The sequence below is a fragment of the Delphinus delphis genome, chromosome 1 (assembly GCF_949987515.2).
Source record: "Delphinus delphis chromosome 1, mDelDel1.2, whole genome shotgun sequence".
Classification (NCBI taxonomy): Eukaryota; Metazoa; Chordata; class Mammalia; order Artiodactyla; family Delphinidae; genus Delphinus; species Delphinus delphis.
This window is the reverse complement of record NC_082683.1, coordinates 85,532,443-85,548,446: the sequence shown is the minus strand read 5'-3', so window position 1 is coordinate 85,548,446 and position 16,004 is coordinate 85,532,443. Positions and strand designations below refer to the sequence as shown.

General features: G+C 38.2%; 1 protein-coding gene across 1 annotated transcript in view; it reads left to right on the top strand.

Moving 5' to 3' along the window:
* DPYD (dihydropyrimidine dehydrogenase) overlaps window positions 1-16,004 on the top strand; it is an 809,439-nt gene that overhangs the window by 191,724 nt on the left and 601,711 nt on the right. Inside the window, exon 4 of the mRNA XM_060026070.1 lies at window positions 745-832. Within this exon, the coding sequence (XP_059882053.1) occupies window positions 745-832 (88 nt within the window). The remainder of the gene's footprint in view (window positions 1-744; window positions 833-16,004) is intronic.

Genomic DNA, 16,004 nt, shown 5'->3' with positions numbered 1-16,004 from the left:
ACCTGTGATTGGAAACTGGCAGCAGCTAGAAAGGGGGCATGACCTTGGTTCAGCCTGTTCTCTTCACGTGAGGGCACAGCAGCTGGAGGAATAAATACTTCAGTCTGAAAGGGGGTAGATCTGGTCTATGCATTGAGGCATCTACTGCAAAGCCCAATTGCCATGTGAATAATGCGTAGGTTAAAAGACATTAGAAAATTGGAGGAGGGAGGGAGGGAGGGAGGGATGATGACAGGGGAAGAAGAAGGCTGGGAGGAGAGGTGGGTGGAAAAGTGGGAGGGATGAATGGAGGAAGAAAGGAATTTACACGTGGTAAAAAGAGAGACTTTACCTTTGTGTTTGTATAATTGTGGTGTAAAAGGCATACAAAACTTTTATCATAAAAGACTCCATTCTCTAAGCATTATCAGTGTTGTGAGGGATCCAAGTAAGACTGATTTAGTAAATGGATGGATGAATGATGTATCTTAAATAAGTTTGATCTTCTTAAACTCTAGGAGGAGCACCAAGAGAAAGGGCAGTTATTAGCCTCAGTGGTGCCATTTCATACACCTTAGGAGGTGTGCAAAAAGTGAAACACAAGTACTCTATGTTTATTGCTTAAAAAATTTTTGTATCTAAAAATAGTACAATTTTATTTGTTCTTAATAGACACTAACTCTGAATGGGTATAGGGTAGAGAATATATAGAATATTATCTCACTTACTTTATAGTTTCTTTAATTCAGTTATTTTATTCCCTAGATGCCTGAAATGTGCAGATGCCCCCTGTCAGAAGAGCTGTCCAACCAATCTAGATATTAAATCGTTCATCACAAGTATCTCAAACAAGGTAAATTTGGATTCAGTTCTGCAAATGAAAATTAATAACAGCCTTTGATCTTGTTCTCTATCTATTATGACCATGATTAAAGCATAAAGCTTGTCTTAGTAAATTGGGTTAAAGTATTAAAAATATGATTTCTATAGGCCTGTGAAAATGTGGCACATTTTATTAATTAGTCTCTCCCAGTTTGTGATATGATTATTGTGAAATGCGTATTCACTGTTTATTGTCTTAAAAATTAGTTCGTGTTGAAATTAGTCATTTTTTAATACAAAGCATTCACTGAGTAGATTTAATCTAGCTTAGGCGTGCTAAATGCTTATAGATAGGAATGTCATTGATTATCTGAACACATTCAAATTTGTGAAGTATCTTTGTGTTTTTGTTTTTTGCGGTACGCGGGCCTCTCACTGTTGTGGCCTCTCCCATTGCGGAGCACAGGCTCTGGACGCGCAGGCTCAGCGGCCATGGCTCACGGGCCTAACCGCTCCGCGACATGTAGGATCTTCCTGGACCGGGGCACGAACCCGTGTCCCCTGCATCGGCAGGCGGACTCTCAACCACTGCGCCCCCAGGGAAGTCCGTATCTTTGTTTTAAAATGTGCTTTGGTATTAACTCTGGCACACTGAAACAAATCAAGGGAATTTGTTTAAGATTTGGAATAATTCATAGAGACTGATAGAGTTGTAACCAAAAACCCCCCAACAATTAAAAAATAGAAAACAGACTTTTATGGGCATGAGTAGAAAAAAAAGGAATTTTGATCTTTCAGTTTTTGTTTTTTTTTTAAGTCAGTGTAACGCTAAGCCTAATTTTTATTCACTAAGAGAATGGTTTATTGATTGAATAATTAATTAATAGTATCTTTTGTTTGTGAAAGGAGCATTACAGTCTCTTAGCCAAGTATCTTATCTTTTAACTGAGCAAAAGCTGAAGTAATCTTCTCATAAGGATGTAGCGAATCCTTCCTTTCACAGGGTGTAAAACTTATGTTCTAAAATGCTGCAAAAATCCAGTAAAGTGCCCCTTCAACTACCAGGTACCTTTTAATATATAAAGATCATTTCTTAATATGTCAATGATTTAAAAAATATTGTAGGAGAAAAATTATAAATTTATATAGCTTTAGAATTTCAAAAGATTTAGAGGTTATTACTTAGGTATAGGACATGGTATTAATCTACATGGTCAGTTTTTTTACGATTTGAAGTCCAGGTTGAATTTTTAGATTGAACGCTTGTGAACCCAGGGAAAATTACTTATTTCTTTACCTTCATTTATGAAAGAAAGCTAGCATCTGTCTTACAGGATTATGGTATAAACTAAATAATATTTGTATGTGAAAAAAATCTCTAATATGGTAATTATTCAACAAATATTTTGTTGATGTAGAATTATTAACTTCCCTATTCATTCAATATGGTAAATATTATACAAGTGATTACTTTTTTTGTAGCCGGTGTTATTCATTGAACACCTACTATGTACCAAACACAGTGACAGGTACTGGGTAAGAAAGGGTCCCTGCTATGACCTTGCCTTTTGGAAATTCATAATCTGTAAGCAAAGCCAGATACGTTAAAAAACAAAGCAACACAAAAACCTAGCCATAATTCAATATGGTTAGTGCTGCAATCCATGCAGTTCAGGAAGAGTATTCAGCATATGAAAAAGCAGGAATATGGGTGTATACACGGCATATTTGGAGAAATATAATAAATTCAGTGTAGCTAAGATGAAGCCTAGATTACATGAACAAGAGTGATGAGAAAGAGACCAGACAATTAGGTTGGGATTAGGTCGTGAAAATATTTTAATTCTATGCTCAATATTTGAGACTTAATTCTGTAGATAGTAGGAAATCATCAATGATTTATGTTTGTTTTGTAAATAAGATGAAATCTGAAAAGGGATACTAACTTTGTAGTATCCCAAACATTTATCATCACAGGATCTCTGTCTTGTATGTGAGAATGAATAATTTATGTGAAATGTGTGCATGAAATCTCATTTATTTAATAACCTCATGAGAAAAGGAGTAAAACAAAATGTCCAAAATTTGAAGTAGAAAGTGTTTTGGCTAAAATTATATCTAAGGTAGTAGTACTCTTGGCTTCATGCATGAGGAGATACTAGAATTATGATGCATGCTAGCTAAATTTTCCTTATATATTCTATAATTCAATAGTGATTTTGTGATTCTAATTAGTGTATAGCACATTCATTTAAGGTCTACAAAAGTTTATTAAAAAAAGACAAAATGGGAATAATGATATTCTTTGAAAAGTCTATAAAGTGTCTAAACAAGATTAAAATCATTTCTATTTTAGGAAAAAATGTTGTTTCATTAATTCTTTACTACCTGATGAAACATTGCACATTGCACATTGTATTTATTTAAACAGATTTCCGTATGAAGAGAAGATATTTGGAGGTATTTAATTGAAAATGTAATCTTTTGCAGACTTTTAAGGAACTCTGTTGTAAGTAGTATTTTGTTGAAGAATCATTGCACCAATCATGAAAGGTCAGAGATTCTTGTACTTTAAAGCCTGCAGCTTTTTAGCTATTTACCAGCTGTGTACAATGTAGGCTGTCCCACATTGCTCTGCCAGTGGACTTCAGATCAGGAGGGGGGTTCTTTCCAGGTTGAGAGGGTAATTGAATCACCCAACTCAATGAACCTTGTGCCTTTTTGAAAAAAGGATGTCACTTGTGTTGTATTGTGTTCGGTTTCTGTGATTCAGTGGAGTTTAGGCCAATACTTCCATTCTTTACTTTCTTACAAACTGGATTACAGCTCTAGTTTCCAAAGGTACACTCAATTCTGTCGTACCTCCTCAGTCAGTTTTTCTGCCTGTTCGTGCAGGCTGTTGTTTACAATTGTATCTCTCAGTCGGAAGTACACGTTTCAGATTAATCAAACTGTGAATGCTAGGCTATATTTTTTGATAGTTTTCTTATTTTTTTCTTTTTTTTTTTTTTTTTGGTGGTACGCGGGCCTCTCACTGTTGTGGCCTCTCCCGTTGCAGAGCACAGGCTCTGGACGCACAGGCTCAGCGGCCATGGCTCACGGGCCTAGCCGCTCTGCGGCATGTGGGGTCTTCCCGGACCGGGGCACAAACCCGTGTCCCCTGCATGAGCAGGGAGACTGTCCACCACTGCGCCACCAGGGAAGCCCAATAGTTTTCTTTTGAAAAAACAGTATGCATAAGGTCAGTCTATAAATTTATTGAAAAATTGCTAAAAAATGTTTCTTGTTTCATGATGCTTTATTTCAAATAATAGTTATTTTCTCTTTCAAAATTTTATATTAAGTTGTAAAGCTTTGGTTTTTCCACAGATTTGCATATTTTACAGAATCTGTGTACTTAGATTTTGTGACTTTTATATCTAGATAGATAAATTTAATAATATACATTAGAAAAACAACTGACTAAATGACTGAATTTAAAATAAAAGACTCTTCTTTATCATAGATTCCTATTGAAAGTAACAAGAAGTCAGAGGAGCAACACAATTTAACCAGCAGAATTTATTGATAAATATTCTTGATAACAATATTTTTATTTAAATATGTTGTCTTGATATATGTGTGTGTGTGCATATGCACACACATGCACAAAGGTTACAAAGCAGAAGTGCAATCAATAGATTTAGTCCATCCTCCTTTTGGGTTTGCTTTTCAACTTCAATGGCTAAGTGGTTTATACCCTTATCAAATAAAATGTGGATCATTTTCAGAATAATTTTTTAAAATCGTAACTCTAATTACATTACACCCTTGTTCAAAAAGCTTCAGTGGCTCCCCATTGCCTAGAAACTAATGTCCCAATACATAACCTATTATGTAAACCAATTGGGCTTTCTCCACTATTATGAAAGAGAAGTAAGCAGATGAAAAAAAAGTATTAGGAAGTCCATAATTTATTACTGAGTAATTTAAAAGATATGAATATTTTGGATAAATAAAACAAAATGTAGTGATGAGATTTCAGGTTTTCTTTGGTACACAAGGCTAGTTCCCTCACTTTTATTGCCAGATGATAGTGTGAGCACCTCTATCCATCACAAGAAAACTGAAAGAAATTTACCTACCTGCCATAAGATGATGTTCAAGGGAACACAGCTTTTAAAAAGTCTATGTGATGCACCAAGAGGACTGACAAGCCATTATCCTTCAGAGCTAAGTCTGCCATTTGGTTTAACTAAGTAGTTCTGAACTTGTCTGTCAGTTTCCCTTACAGTTGAGATGCCAATTTTTGAGTAATGTGAAAGATGTATTTTTTTTCTAGGACTGATTGTATTCTAAATTTTAAAACAAGCTAAATATTCTGTATCTGTGCCATTTGGGGACCTAATCTGAGTGGGTCTTGTGGCATAGACTAAGGTACTGTAATTCTAATTAGCCCTCCCTATCTCATAATGTAGTAATTCTATCCTTTTAAAACTTGATCAGTAGTATTGTTAATGCTTGATTAGCCAATATTGGATTAGCTTTATTCAAATTTTTGCCTATTTTCTTCAGGTTTTTTTTCCACGTTGAGATTTCCATGGGAAATCAATTCACTTTTGCTTAGAATAAATACTTTAAATCTTTATTCAGTAAGGGTATGGTGTTGACCAACTCTTTTTGTTTCTGAAACTTTATACATTTATTAACTCTTGAAAAATAGTTTGACTATGTATAAAATTCTGGGTTGGCAGTTATTATTTTTTTTCACCTCTCAGACAATATCATTTTAGTCTTTGGTCATGCATTGGTGCTATTGGAAAGTCACCAGCAGCCTAGTTATTGCTCATTTGAGAGTCATAATATCTTTGGAGGGGAGTTGATTTAAAGATCTTTTTATCTTTAGTGTTCAGCAGTTTTACAGTGACTTATCTAAGTCTGGATTTCATTTTATTTATTTTGCATGGTTTTCCTTGTGATTCTTGAATCTGTGGATTGATGTCTTTCATCATTTGGGGGAATTTCTCATTGTCTTTCTCCTCTCTTTATGGAGCTCTCATTAGATATATGTTAAACATTCTTACTTTAGTCTCAATGACTCAATTTATTTTTTAAACTTTCATCTCTGTGTTTTGGGGGTTACATCTTAGATCATTTTCTTCAATTCTACTTTCAGGTTTACTAATACTTTCTTAACCAATTGCAAACATGTTGTTAAAATGGTCCACTGAGTTTTGAGTTACAATTTTATCTTTCATTTCTAGGAGTCCTTTTTTTTACATTAAAAAAAATCTCGTAGCTTTTTATTTATTTTTCAAGCCTGTCTTTAATTTTTTAAAACAGATAAAATTACTTAACTTTGTACTCTGAGAATCCCACTATCTAAAGTATTTGTGAGCCTGATTATATTGTCTGTGATGTCTACTGGCTCCACTCGTAGTGTTTTGTTTCCCTGTGTGTTTAATATCTTTTTTTATTTTTATTTTTTTTATTATTATTTTTTAATTCTGGTTGCTCATTTTCTTTGAGGCTTTATCTGTGGAAGTTCTTTGAGGACAGCAATGAAGATGTTTCTTTAGAAGGAATTTATATTTGCTATGTTCTCAAAGGACCTGAAAACGAAAGCCTTTTTCACCTGGTTTGATGAATGCCTTTAAGATGGTTCCACTTATTTCTCTGCTCACTGCCTTTTCATTTTTCAGTCCCTGGACATGAAAGCTCATGGATGCGTTCACAGTGACTTTTTATTTTTATTTATTTTTTTTATTTATTTTATTTTTTTTAACATCTTTATTGGGGTATAATTGCTTTACAATGGTGTGTTAGTTTCTGCTTTATAACAAAGTGAATCAGTTATACATATACATATGTTCCCATATCTCTTCCCTCTTGCGTCTCCCTCCCTCCCACCCTCCCTATCCCACCCCTCCAGGCTGTCACAAAGCACCGAGCCAATATCCCTGTGCCAAGCGGCTGCTTCCCACTAGCTATCTACCTTACTACGTTTGTTAGTGTGTATATGTCCATGACTCTCTCTCGCCCCATCACAGCTCACCCCTCCCCCTCCCCCTAACCTCAAGTCCGTTCTCTAGGAGGTCTGCGTCTTTATTCCTGCCTTACCCCTAGGTTCTTCATGACATTTTTTTTTTTCTTAAATTCCATATATATGTGTTAGCATACGGTATTTGTCTTTTTCTTTCTGACTTACTTCACTCTGTATGACAGACTCTAGGTCTATCCACCTCATTACAAATAGCTCAATTTCGTTTCTTTTTATGGCTGAGTAATATTCCATTGCATATATGTGCCACATCTTCTTTATCCATTCATCCGATGATGGGCACTTAGGTTGTTTCCATCTCCGGGCTATTGTAAATAGAGCTGCAGTGAACATTTTGGTACATGACTCTTTTTGAATTTCGGTTTTCTCAGGGTATATGCCCAGTAGTGGGATTGCTGGATCATATGGTAGTTCTATTTGTAGTTTTTTAAGGAACCTCCATACTGTTCTCCATAGTGGCTGAACCAATTCACATTCCGACCAGCAGTGCAAGAGGGTTCCCTTTTCTCCACACCCTCTCCAGCATTTATTGTTTGTAGATTTTTTGATGATGGCCATTCTGACTGGTGTGAGATGATATCTCATTGTAGTTTTGATTTGCATTTCTCTAATGATTAATGATGTTGAGCATTCTTTCATGTGTTTGTTGGCAATCTGTATATCTTCTTTGGAGAAATGTCTATTTAGGTCTTCTGCCCATTTTTGGATTGGGTTGTTTGTTTTTTTGTTATTGAGCTGCATGAGCTGCTTGTAAATTTTGGAGATTAATCCTTTGTCAGTTGCTTCATTTGCAAATATTTTCTCCCATTCTGAGGGTTGTCTTTTGGTCTTGTTTATGGTTTCCTTTGCTGTGCAAAAGCTTTGAAGTTTCATTAGGTCCCATTTGTTTATTTTTGTTTTTATTTCCATTACTCTAGGAGGTGGGTCAGAAAGAATCTTGCTGTGATTTATGTCATAGAGTGTTCTGCCTATGTTTTCCTCTAAGAGTTTGATAGTTTCTGGCCTTATATTTAGGTCTTTAATCCATTTTGAGCTTATTTTTGTGTATGGTGTTAGGGAGTGATCTAATCTCATACTTTTACATGTACCTGTCCAGTTTTCCCAGCACCACTTATTGAAGAGGCTGTCCTTTCTCCACTGTACATTCCTGCCACCTTTATCAAAGATAAGGTGTCCATATGTGCATGGGTTTATCTCTGGGCTTTCTATCCTGTTCCATTGATCTATCTTTCTGTTTTTGTGCCAGTACCATACCGTCTTGATAACTGTACCTTTGTAGTATAGTCTGAAGTCAGGGAGCCTGATTCCTCCAGTTCCTTTTTTTGTTCTCAAGATTGCTTTGGCTATTTGGGGTCTTTTGTGTTTCCATACAAATTGTGAAATTTTTTGTTCTAGTTCTGTGAAAAATGCCAGTGGTAGTTTGATAGGGATTGCATTGAATCTATAGATTGCTTTGGGTAGTAGAGTCATTTTCACAATGTTGATTCTTCCAATCCAAGAACATGGTATATGTCTCCATCTATTTGTATCATCTTTAATTTCTTTCATCAGTGTCTTATAATTTTCTGCATACAGGTCTTTTGTCTCCTTAGGTAGGTTTATTCCTAGATATTTTATTCTTTTTGTTGCAATGGTAAATGGGAGTGTTTTCTTGATTTCACTTTCAGATTTTTCATCATTAGTATATAGGAATGCCAGAGATTTCTGTGCATTAATTTTGTATCCTGCCACTTTACCAAATTCATTGATTAGCTCTAGTAGTTTTCTGGTAGCATCTTTAGGATTCTCTATGTATAGGATCATGTCATCTGCAAACAGTGACAGCTTTACTTCTTCTTTTCCGATTTGGATTCCTTTTATTTCCTTCTCTTCTCTGATTACTGTGGCTAAAACTTCCAAAACTATGTTGAATAGGAGTGGTGAGAGTGGGCACCCTTGTCTTGTTCCTGATCTTAGTGGAAATGCTTTCAGTTTTTCACCATTGAGGATGATGTTTGCTGTGGGCTTGTCGTATATGGCCTTTATTATGTTGAGGAAAGTTCCCTCTATGCCTACTTTCTGCAGGGTTTTTATCATAAATGGGTGTTGAATTTTGTCAAAAGCTTTCTCTGCATCTATTGAGATGATCATATGGTTTTTCTCCTTCAGTTTGTTAATATGGTTTATCACATTGATAGATTTGCGTATATTGAAGAATCCTTGCATTCCTGGAATAAACCCCTCTTGATCATGGTGTATGATCCTTTTAATGTGCTGTTGGATTCTGTTTGCTAGTATTTTGTTGAGGATTTTTGCATCTATGTTCATCAGTGATATTGGTCTGTAGTTTTCTTTCTTTGTGACCTCCTTGCCTGGTTTTGGTATCAAGGTGATGGTGGCCTCGTAGAAGGAGTTTGGGAGTGTTCCTCCCTCTGCTATATTTTGGAAGAGTTTGAGGAGGATAGGTGTTAGCTCTTCTCTAAATGTTTGATAGAATTCGCCTGTGAAGCCATCTGGTCTTGGGCTTTTCTTTGTTGGAAGATTTTTAATAACAGTTTCAATTTTAGTGCTTGTGATTGGTCTGTTCATATTTTCTATTTCTTCCTGATTCAGTCTTGGCAGGTTGTGCATTTCTAAGAATTTGTCCATTTCTTCCAGATTGTCCATTTTATTGGCATAGAGTTGCTTGTAGTAATCTCTCATGATCTCTTTTATTTCTGCAGTGTCAGTTGTTACCTCTCCTTTTTCATTTCTAATTCTATTGATTTGAGTCTTCTCCCTTTTTTTCTTGATGAGTCTGGCTAGTGGTTTATCTATTTTGTTTATCTTCTCAAAGAACCAGCTTTTAGTTTTATTGATCTTTGCTATTGTTTCCTTCATTTCTTTTTCATTTATTTCTGATCTGATTTTTATGATTTCTTTCCTTCTGCTAGCTTTGGGGTTTTTTGTTCTTCTTTCTCTAATTGCTTGAGGTGCAAGGTTAGGTTGTTTATTGTAGATGTTTCCTGCTCTTAAGGTGGGCTTGTATTGCTATAAACTTCCCCCTTAGAACTGCTTTTGCTGCATCCCACAGGTTTTGGGTCGTTGTGTCTCCATTGTCATTTGTTTCTAGGTATTTTTTGATTTCCTCTTTGATTTCTTCAGTGATCACTTCATTATTAAGTAGTGTATTGTTTAGCCTCCCTGTGTTTGTATTTTTTACAGATCTTTTCCTGTAATTGATATCTAGTCTCATGGCGTTGTGGTCAGAAAAGATACTTGAAACAATTTCAATTTTCTTAAATTTACCAAGGCTTGATTTGTGACCCAAGATATGATCTATCCTGGAGAATGTTCCATGAGCACTTGAGAAAAATGTGTATTCTGTTGTTTTTGGATGGAGTGTCCTATAAATATCAATTAAGTCCATCTTGTTTAATGTATCATTTAAAGCTTGTGTTTCCTTATTTATTTTCATTTTGGATGATCTGTCCATGGGTGAAAGTGGGGTGTTTAAGTCCCCTACTATGAATGTGTTACTGTCGATTTCCCCTTTTATGGCTGTTAGTATTTGCCTTATGTATTGAGGTGCTCCTATGTTGGGTGCATAAATATTTACAATTGTTATATCTTCTTCTTGGATCGATCCCTTGATCATTATGTAGTGTCCTTCTTTGTCTCTTTTAATAGTCCTTATTTTAAAGTCTATTTTGTCTGATATGAGAATTGCTACTCCAGCTTTCTTTTGGTTTCCATTTGCATGGAATATCTTTTTCCATCCCCTTATTTTCAGTCTGTATGTGTCTCTAGGTCTGAAGTGGGTCTCTTGTAGACAGCATATATAAGGGTCTTGTTTTTGTATCCATTCAGCTAATCTGTGTCTTTTGGTAGGAGCATTTAGTCCATTTACATTTAAGGTAATTATCGATATGTATGTTCCTATTCCCATTTTCTAAATTGTTTTGGGTTCATTATTATAGGTCTTTTCCTTCTCTTGTGTTTCTTGCCTAGAGAAGATCCTTTAGCATTTGTTGTAAAGCTGGTTTGGTGGTGCTGAACTCTCTCAGCTTTTGCTTGTCTGTAAAGGTTTTAATTTCTCCATCAAATCTGAATGAGATCCTTGCTGGGTAGAGTAGTCTTGGCTGCAGGTTTTTCTCCTTCATCACTTTCAGTATGTCCTGCCACTCCCTTCTGGCTTGTAGGGTTTCTGCTGAGAGATCAGCTGTTAACCTTATGGGGGTTCCCTTTGTGTTATTTGTTGTTTTTCCCTTGCTGCTTTTAATATGCTTTCTTTGTATTTAATTTTTGACAGTTTGATTAATATGTGTCTTGGCGTATTTCTCCTTGTATTTATCCTGTATGGGACTCTCTGTGCTTCCTGGACTTGATTAACTATTTCCTTTCCCATATTAGGGAAGTTTTCAACTATAATCTCTTCAAATATTTTCTCAGTCCCTTTCTTTTTCTCTTCTTCTTCTGGAACCCCTATAATTCGAATGTTGGTGCGTTTAATGTTGTCCCAGAGGTCTCTGAGACTGTCCTCAGTTCTTTTCATTCTTTTTTCTTTATTCTGCTCTGCAGTAGTTATTTCCACTATTTTATCTTCCAGGTCACTTATCCGTTCTTCTGCCTCAGTTATTCTGCTATTGATCCCATCTAGAGTATTTTTAATTTCATTTATTGTGTTGTTCATCGTTGCTTGTTTCATCTTTAGTTCTTCTAGGTCCTTGTTAACTGATTCTTGCATTTTGTCCATTCTATTGTCCATTCTATCTCCAAGATTTCGGATCAACCTTACTATCATTATTCTGAATTCTTTTTCAGGTAGACTGCCTATTTCCTCTTCATTTGTTAGGTCTGGTGCATTTTTATCTTGCTCCTTTATCTGCTGTGTGTTTTTCTGTTTTATCATTTTGCTTATCTTACTGTGTTTGGGGTCTCCTTTTTGCAGGCTGCAGGTTCGTAGTTCCTCCTGTTTTTGATGTCTGTCTCCAGTGGCTAAGGTTGGTTCAGTGGGTTGTGTAGGCTTCCTGGTGGAGGGGACTAGTGCCTGTGTTGTGGTGGATGAGGCTGGATCTTGTCTCTCTAGTGGGCAGGTTCACGTCTGGTGGTGTGTTTTGGGGTGTCTGTGGCCTTATTATGATTTTAGGCAGCCTCTCTGCTAATGGGTGGGGTTGTGTTCCTGTTTTGCTAGTTGTTTGGCACAGGTTGTCCAGCACTGTGGCTTGCTGGTCGTTGAGTGAAGCTGGGTGCTGGTGTTAAGATGGAGGTCTCTGGGAGATGTTCGCCGTTCGATATTATGTGGAGCTGGAAGGTCTCTTGTGGACCAGTGTCCTGAAGTTGGCTCTCCTACCTCAGAGGCAGAGCCCTGACTCCTGGCTGGAGCACCAAGAGTCTTTCATCCACACGGCTCAGAATAAAAGGGAGAAAAAGTAGAGGGAATTACTAGAAGTATGAGGAAAGAAAGAAGGAAAGGAGGGAAGGAAGGAGGGAAGGAAGGAAGGAAGGAAGAAAGAAAGAAAGAAAGAAGCAAAGAAGGAAAGAAGGCAAGAAGGAACGAAAGGAGGGAGGGAGGGAGGAAGGAAGGAGGGAAAGAAGGAAAAACAGAAAGAAAGAAGATACAGTAAAAATAAAATAAAGTATAATAAAGTTATTGAATTAAAAAATTCTTGTTTAGGGAAAAAAAGGGACGGATAGAACCTTAGGACAAATGTTGGAAGCAAAGCTATACAGACAAAATCTTACACAGAAGCGTACACATACACCCTCACTAAAAGAGGTAAAGGGGGGAAAAATCATAAATCTTGCTGTCAGAGACCACCTCCTCAATTTGGGATGATTCGTTGTCTAAAGTAGGGAAGGAAGGAAGGAAAGAAAGAAAGAAAGAAAGAAAGAAAGGACGAAGGTAAAGTATAATAACGTTCTTAAAATTAAAATTGATTAAGAAAAAAATTTTAAGAAAAAACCATGGACGGATAGAACCCTAGGACAAATGGTGGAAGCAAGACTATACAGACAAGATCTCACACAGAAGCATACACATACACATTCACAAAAAGTGGAATAGGGAAAAAAATCATAGATCTTGCTCCCAAAGTCCACCTCCTTAATTTGGGATGATTGGCTGTCTATTCATGTATTCCACAGATGCAGGGTACATCAAGTTGATTGTGGAGCTTTAATCCGCTGCTTCTGAGGCTGCTGGGAGAGATTTCCCTTTCTCTTCTTTGTTCTCACAGCTCACAGGGGCTCAGCTTCGGATTTGGCCCTGCCTCTGCGTGTAGGTCGCTGGAGGGCGTCTGTTTTTTGCTCAGACAGGACGGGGTTAAAGGAGCCGCTGATTCGGGGGTTCTGGCGTACTGAGGCTGGCGGGGAGGGAGGGGCACGGAATGCGGGGCGGGCCTGCTGCGGCAAAGTCAGGCGTGACCCTGCACCAGCCCGAGGCCCGCCGTGCGCTCTCCTGGGGAAGTCGTCCCCGGATCCCGGGAACCCGGCAATGGCGGGCTGCACAGGCTCCGCGGAAGAGGGGCGTGGAGAGCGACCCGCGCTCGCACACAGGCCCCTTGGTGGCGGCAGCAGCAGCCCCAACGTCTCCCGCCCGCCTCTGGGGTCCGCGCCTCCAGCCGCGGCTCGCGCCCGTCTCTGGAGTCCGCGCCCTCAGCCGCGGCTCGCGCCCGTCTCTGGGGTCCGCGCCCTCAGCCGCAGCTCGCGCCCGTCTCTGGGGTCCGCGCTTTCAGCCGCCGCTCGCGCCCGTCTCTGGGGTCCGCGCTTTCAGCCGCGGCTCGCGCCCGTCTCTGGGTTCCGCGCTTTCAGCCGCTGCTCGCGCCCGTCTCTGGGGTTCGCGCTTTTAGCCGCGGCTCGCGCCCGTCTCTGGAGTTCCTTTAAGCAGCGTTCTTAAACCCCTCTCCTCACGCACCAGGAAACAAAGAGGGAAGAAAAAGTCTCTTGCCTCTTCGGCAGGTGCAGACTTTTCCCCGGACTCCCTCCCGGCTAGCTGTGGTGCACTAACCCCTTCAGGCTATGTTCAAGCCGCCAACCCCAGTCCTCTCCCTGCGCTCCGGCCTCAGCTCGCAGCCCCGCCCGCCCCGGCTGGTGAGCAAACAAGCCTCTCGGGCTGGTGAGTGCCGGTCGGCACCGATCCTCTGTGCGGGAATCTCCCCGCTTTGCCCTCAGCACCCGTTGCTGTGCACTCCTCCGCGGCTTCGAAGCTCCCCCCTCCGCCTCCCGCAGCCTCCGCCCGCGAAGGGGCTTCCTAGTGTGTGGAAACTTTTCCTCCTTCACAGCTCCCTCCCACTGGTGCAGGTGCCGTCCCTATCCTTTTGTCTCTGTTTATTCTTTTTTTTCTTTTGCCCTACCCAGGTACGTGGGGAGTTTCTTGCCTTTTGGGAGGTCTGAGGTCTTCTGCCAGCCTTCAGTAGGTGTTCTGTAGGAGTTGTTCCACGTGTAGATGTATTTCTGGTGTATCTGTGGGGAGGAAGGTGATCTCCGCGTCTTACTCTTCCGCCATCTTCCTGCTCTCCCACCACAGTGACTTTTTAAAACATATTTTACCTATAATTTTAACTTTTTAAATTAGAAGAGTCATGGTAGCTAACTATTTCTCAATACATGTGGAAAAGTGCTATAAATAAGATCTAGTGGGTGGTCTAGAATGATTGAAACCCACATTTTTATTAGTAAATACTGGAATAGTAATTGAGAAGACACATGGAAGAAACTGTTGAAAAATAAGACAAAAAGATTTGCCATCAGATATTGATACTCACTATAAAGCTACTATAGTTAAGATAATATAGAGTTGGTATAGGAATGCACATTTCTGAAACTGATGAAAATCTGTAAATAGAACCAAGTAAGTAAGAGAACATAATATATAATGAAGAGGACATTTTAATTCAGTGGAAAATGATGAGTTCTTTGAAAAGTGGTTCTGATAAAATTTTTACTTTACTTTTAGATCCTTCATCAGGCCATCTAAGATAAATTTTAGGTGGACTAAATTTTTAAATATAAAAAGAAAAAGATTTAAGGATAATTTTGAACCTGTGAAATATGTGAGAGAAAATTTTACTACACACATTTAAAAATGTATTTTAAAATAAAATCTAACCAAACTTGAAACCAAGTGAACATTTTTTTTTTTGCTCTGCATGTTTAGGCTAAGTGGTAACTTCTCTGTTAAATCAGAGTTCCTAAAAATTTAAATGAGAAAAAATAACCTGACCCTGTGTATGCATGGGCAAAAGTTATAAACATTAAAGAAGAGGTCATGCAAATGATTAATGGCTATATTAGAGATGTCCTACTTCCATATTAGCCAGAAATATGTAAATCAAAGGGTGGGACACCAGTTTTCTCTCATCATATTTTTTTTTTTTTGCGGTACACGGGCCTCTCACTGTTGTGGCCTCTCCCGTTGCGGAACACAGGCTCTGGACGTGCAGGCTCAGCGGCCATGGCTCACGGGCCTAGCTGCTCCGCGGCATGTGGGATCTTCCCGGACCAGAGCAAGAGCCCGTGTCTCCTGCATTGGCAGGTGGGCTCTCAACCACTGCGCCACCAGGGAAGCCTTCTCATCATATTTTTAAAGTTAAAATGTTAAATAACCTCCTATGCTATTTAGCAGAAAGGAAGCAAGAAGTCTCATACAGTAGTAATGTATTTGAAAATTTCAAATATATATACTGTTGTACTAGCAATGCTTTGCTATCTGTTCTTCCTAGAGAAATAAAAGTACGACCATTTAATGGCATATGTACAATAGTATTTATTATACCAATCATAGCATTGTTTGAGGTAGCAAAAACTTGAGACAATTATAGTGCCATCCATCATTAGGAAAATTGATAAATCTATTATGTTATATTTACATTATGGAATGTTATGAGGCTATGCATTATTATTATATTTGTTGATCTAGAGAGATATCCCTATTGAATGAAAAAAGTAAGTTGCATATTAATATGAATAACATAACACTATCTTTAGAAAAAATTCTAATTTATATATAAGCTAAAAGTGGCATAGAAGGAAATAACTTAAACTTTAGATTCCTCAGTTGATTAAGGTTGAGGGCAGGGTAAAGAGGTTATTAACATTTTTCTTATAAATGTCCTTATTATTTTACTTCTACATGAGCATGTATATTTTAAAAAATATTTATTTATTTTCTTTATTTTTTGGCTGTGTTGGGTCTTAGTTGCAG